The sequence below is a fragment of the Nelusetta ayraudi genome, unplaced genomic scaffold, assembly GCF_046127955.1.
Source record: "Nelusetta ayraudi isolate G7.1 ecotype Tasmania unplaced genomic scaffold, CSIRO-AGI_Nayr_v1 ptg000120l, whole genome shotgun sequence".
Taxonomy (NCBI): Eukaryota; Metazoa; Chordata; class Actinopteri; order Tetraodontiformes; family Monacanthidae; genus Nelusetta; species Nelusetta ayraudi.
In genome coordinates, this window is record NW_027466170.1 from 3110104 (window position 1) to 3115088 (window position 4985).

The 4985-nt window shown below is 44.3% G+C and overlaps 1 protein-coding gene across 1 annotated transcript; it reads right to left on the reverse strand.

Annotated features, from left to right (window-relative positions):
* Positions 1-618: 618 nt before the first annotated feature.
* smtla (somatolactin alpha) lies at positions 619-4748 on the reverse strand. Its single transcript, XM_076049692.1, has 4 exons — positions 4476-4748; positions 2934-3047; positions 1305-1484; positions 619-1225 (listed from the first exon to the last, which is right to left on the reverse strand). The coding sequence occupies exons 1-4, from the start codon at positions 4746-4748 to the stop codon at positions 1031-1033; spliced, it is 762 nt and encodes a 253-aa protein (XP_075905807.1). The 3' UTR covers positions 619-1030.
* Positions 4749-4985: the final 237 nt, after the last annotated feature.

Genomic DNA, 4985 nt, shown 5'->3' on the forward strand with positions numbered 1-4985 from the left:
GAAGAGAAGAAGCACCGACAGAAAACTTGCAGCAGGAAGGCAAATCTTATTCAAGCAACACACTGCCCTCGTCAAGGTCAACCACGGCAGGAACCTGATGAAGGCCACAAGCTGGTAAACATATAAAGTGTGTGTGTGCGTGTGTGTGTGTGTGTGTGTGTGTGTGTGAGAGAGAGTGTTCTTTGTGTTGCTCTAGTTTTGAGATGGAGACAGTAAATCCAGTGAAGGAACTACTGTAGATTTATGTGATGTATGAATAATGTGGTATGAAGTTTGAAACATGCCAGTGAGGACACAAAAGTCCTGGTGATTCAGATAGAGAGAGAAAAAACGAAAACAATTCCAATGTCATCTTACTGTCTAAGAATTGTTAATAAAAAGAAAAAAAAAGAAAATATTTTTGGAAAGCCCACTACTGCCCTCTTGTGTTTGGGAGTGGAAAGAAGACAATTCCAGTAGAACAAAGTATTACATTTTACCTTTTGGTTGGATAACACAAAAACAAATAATGATGATAAAATAAGATTTTTTAAACATGTTTTTTTTTTCAAAGTTACTTTTATTTGTGCTTTAGAAGAGCAGTTTTTGAGGAAGAGGAAAGCTTTTGGCAGCACACTGTGAGAGCCAGCCAGGAATACAAACTCCAGCGAAGAACAGAGGCAGTGGAAATCAATGGCAGGATATGCAGATTTTTCTGACAGCTTGACACGCAAATAATCTTTTGGGAGTTTTGCCCTCTGTTTCCTTTGCCAGGTTAAAATAACAAGTGAGTGTAACATGCACTCTGCTGAAGAGAGGGCACAGCATTAGCAACACCTACTTCTTTTTTTTTTCTTGCGAAGGTGTTCCAAAGCGATCAATAAAGAATGCACGGTGCTGCAAAAAAAATACGAAAAAAAAAAGAAAAAGCGAGGCAGCAGCGCCTCAGGCATGGTCATACAGCATCTATAAGTGTTTGGCTACTGAATGCAGGAATTAATTTTAAAGCTCCAAGGCTCCTCCGTTAAGACGGGATGCTCATCGTGCCGCTTTACGCGCAGTTGTAGGTGTCATTTTGCCGGCACTTGAGCAGCTTCAGCAGGATCTCCATCTTGTGGGCGTCCTTCTTGAAGCAGCTCAGCAACGTGTAGTCCCTCATCACCGACTCCAGCATGTCGGGGTGCGTGTCGTAGTTGAACATGTCCTGCTCGCTGAAGGTGGTGACGGCCAGCCCCTCGTTCAGCATCTGCACACGAAAGAGAAATTATCAGGAAGGAGGAGCCAGCTGAGTTGTCCACCGACGGGGTTCAGAGCGTCGTCAGCACCTTCTTCATGAGGACCACCACCCCCTGCTCCAGGCTGATGAGTTTGTCCGACACCCACTTGGTCTTGTTGAGCAGCATGTCAGGGGCGTAGTCATACAGGCCCAGTGTGGTTTGCAGGTAGATGAGAGGCTTGATCCACGACTGGACCAGCATCAGCACCGAGTGCAGCAGCCACTTGTCCTGCAGGAGGCGACAGAGGATCACCAGGTGTCAGGGGCAAACATCTTGAACTGTACACACCTCGAATAAAGATCTCTCAATCTGTGAAAATAACCAAGGAACAAAATTCCAACTTCCAGTGCTGGGATCAAGGCCTCGTTGCTCGTTATCGGAGCGCCCAGGAAGTGAAACAGGGGTTAATAAATAGCTGACGGCAAACCTGAAACAAGTAGGAATCATTGAATCGGCAAAGCACGTAATTGTTTTTCTTTCTTTTTTTTTTTTTTAGCCAAAAGGGTTGAAGATATTAACACTAATTGTAAGGAGGTTGTTTGTTATTTAACTGATTCCTGCGGAAGAATTGTTTGAGTTCTAAACCAGGCTTTGTTGGTTTCTTCTTTGGACCAAAATTTGTCTGTGCAAAAATCACAGGATTTTTTTTCCCACTTGGGACTTTGACAAACATGTGACCTGATGATGATGATGATGATGATGATGATGATGATGATGATGATAATGACGACGATGATTCTTCATGGCTGTGTGACTGCAGCCAGTGTTTAAAGAGGACTGGCTCGCCACACACAATACAATTAGGAGAAAAATATTTATTTCTCAGCCTCTCTCACGATCCACCTCACTGCTCTGCTCTCGCACGCACACTTCACATTTTCATGGTTACCAACAGGAGCACCACTCCTCTGATAAAGTTTGAAGAGCAATCCTGTATTTTTTTTTCAGACTGGAGAGGCGCCAGAGTCCCTGTGTGTGATAAATAATCCCAACGCCTTTTCAACGTCAAGCAGAGAAGCACTGTGCATGTCTGACAACTCTGGGAGATTTTAACCCCAATTAAAACTGGGGTTACAAAAAATACAAGCAGAATCTGATGGAATTACATGGCCTGCAGAGAGAAGCTCTGGCTGCAGAGTTAAGGCTCGCAGAATTCTAGAAAAATAAAGTGTTGAGCTGTGATTCGCAATGCATCGAGGTGGAACAAGCAAGTTGCAGAGAGATAGAAAAAGTTCCTTCTTTTTTTTCTTCATCAACCTCTGGACATGAGGAAAAGTTAAAAATGCAGGCTGTACAGCATATATTCTGTTTACTGCAGCACAAAGAAACTGCTGATTTTTTTCTCTCCTTTTGTCGGTAGTGAAGCGAAAGTGGAGTAGCATAAATAGGAATGAGGGTGCAACTCGTTGAGGGTTTTTTGTTATATCATCTCTCAGGTGTTGGAGAATACGCAGTGTCTGCTGTTTTCATGGAGGAAACAAGTTTTTAAAAATCCTTTAGTGCAAACGGAACGGTTAAAAATTCTTTCAAATCCTTTGAAAAGGACAATCAAAAAGTTGTTAGTATAATGTTTTCGGAGGGGGGGAAACATAAAGAGGCAAAGAGGAGTTAAAGAGGTCTTGACTTTGGCAAACTGAATGTGCAATATTGTCAAAAAGAAAGAGGTGAGGAACTCACAGATATCTGCTGGATTTCACTCTTGGAGCTGGGGATGGGTAAAGTCTTGGTGATGCATGTGTATCCTGCCTGGTTCCGCTGCATCTGCAGCGGGAACGGCACAAACATGTCCTCCTAGAGACACACACACAAGAAAGAAAAGAAGACATGACACACAGCCATGAGGTATGCCAACAAGCACACACAAACTTATTTGGACCATGATTTGGACCAACAATGTAATTTTCCTGCAGTGAGTTCATAATTACTATTCTGCTGCTTTGATTCTCTGCATGACCTTAGAAATATTAATTAGAAGGATCTGCCTGGTCGCTAATACACGTTTGGAAGATTGTTTTCCCGGTGTGGCGCTCCACTCATCCCCACCGAGTTAAACACACTTCAAAATTAGCAGCTGGCTGAGCAGAAAGGGAGCAGCTGCACAGCACCAGGTCCAAATGATCTCTTAGTAGGTCTTTGCGCAACTACATATTTCCTACTGCTCTATTAATCGCTAATCACCATGTCCAAAACAGATTGCCATCTCTTGTTTCTTTTTTACTTATTTTGTTTGTAACAGGCTGCCAGTGAAATAATGAATAAGTGGGAAACAGAGGACACCAAAGCAGACACGTGGTGAAAACAATCACAGAAGCTGCACTGCCATCAGTCTCTGGAGAAACGGCTCAGGCACACTTTGCCGCGTTCCCCCGTCTGCAGGGTCCATGCGGCGCCGTCCCAGTAACAAGGCTCATCTCGTTTTCAAAGGCTGCCTTGGATCTTCAGCCGCCGCCGCCGCCGCCGCCGAGTGGAGCCAATTCAACAGGCTGCACAAAAACCTGTCCTCTATATCATTATCACATTCGTATTACTCCGCTGTGGGCGGCGCGTCTTCAATAAAACATTTTCACTTCTTTTTTTTTTTCTCTTCCCCCTCCGCGAGAAGAGAGACGAAAGATTACTTTGAAGCCCAACAGAGAAGCGATGATCAAGTCTGAATCAAAAGCAAATAACACAGAGGATCGAACAGAAAGAAGAAAAAAAAGTGTCTTTTGGTCTGGCGCACAGCAGCGAGGAAGGCTAACAAAAAGCCTTTTTGCTCACACTGTAGAACTCATAAAACTAATATAGCACGGGAAGTCTAGTGCTCATTCCTGAAGCCTTTTCAAATGCCTCATGTAGGAAAACAGGGTTACATTCTGCTCATGAGAAATCTATTTTATTATTAATATTTTCGTTTCTTTTTCGAGCCGAGACGATCTTTCATTGAAATTATCCAAAAGTCGTCCTCATGATCATATCAAACTATAATCTGCCTTCATCCTGAAAATAAAGTGTTTGCCAGTTTTGCCTTCTGTTGCAGAAACACTCCACCAGGGAATATCAGCTCTTTGTGACATCACAGAATCAAGACAGAAATTTTTTGGGGACTTTTTCCAGTTTGAGTGGCCACTATTTTTAATTAAGTTCCACTAAATTCATTTCACATCTTTGCCCAACACTTCCAACACTGAGTGACAAGTTAGTGACAGCCTCTCCTTTACGTCGACGGGCTTTACTCACGAACAGAGAGCAGGATTCTTCGGAGACCCGGTAGATGAGCTCGGCGTGCTGAATGACTCGGTCCAGCAGTTTCTCCTGGGAGATGGACGAACACCGGGACAGGTTTCCCTGGTCGTCGGCGCACTCCAGCGGGACGCCCAGGCCGAAGAGACACGGCCAGAGCAGAGCGGCCCATAGAACCAGCTGTAAGGCTGCGGAAACACAGCGGTCAACAAACACCTCAATCGAACGGGAATTGACTACCGGCCATTGATTACCTGCTGTTGTGTCCATTCTGTCAGGTGGTTTGGTGTCTTCCTACCTTGTGCCATGGCCACTTCCTTATAAAGCCCTTGGTGCTGGGAGGTCATGAATGAGGGAAAAGGTCAGGGCAGCCCTGCGTCCACGGTGGTCATCCTGGAGCTACGTTTCTTTTCTGTCTCATCCATAAACCCAAATCTATTGACTTTTTCAACAACTACACTCTAAGATTAACCCAGCCCGAGTCTGTATATTTTGTGGACGGTGCTC

What these genes read in the sequence shown, in the direction of transcription:
- smtla (XM_076049692.1), bottom strand. Translation starts at nt 4,748, where the DNA reads ATGGACACAACAGCAGGTAATCAATGGCCGGTAGTCAATTCCCGTTCG. An exon ending in AAGAATCCTGCTCTCTGTTC is followed by an intron (nt 3,048 to 4,475) that starts GTGAGTAAAGCC and finishes GTGTGTCTCTAG; the next exon opens with GAGGACATGTTTGTGCCGTT. An exon ending in GTGAAATCCAGCAGATATCT is followed by an intron (nt 1,485 to 2,933) that starts GTGAGTTCCTCA and finishes CGCCTCCTGCAG; the next exon opens with GACAAGTGGCTGCTGCACTC.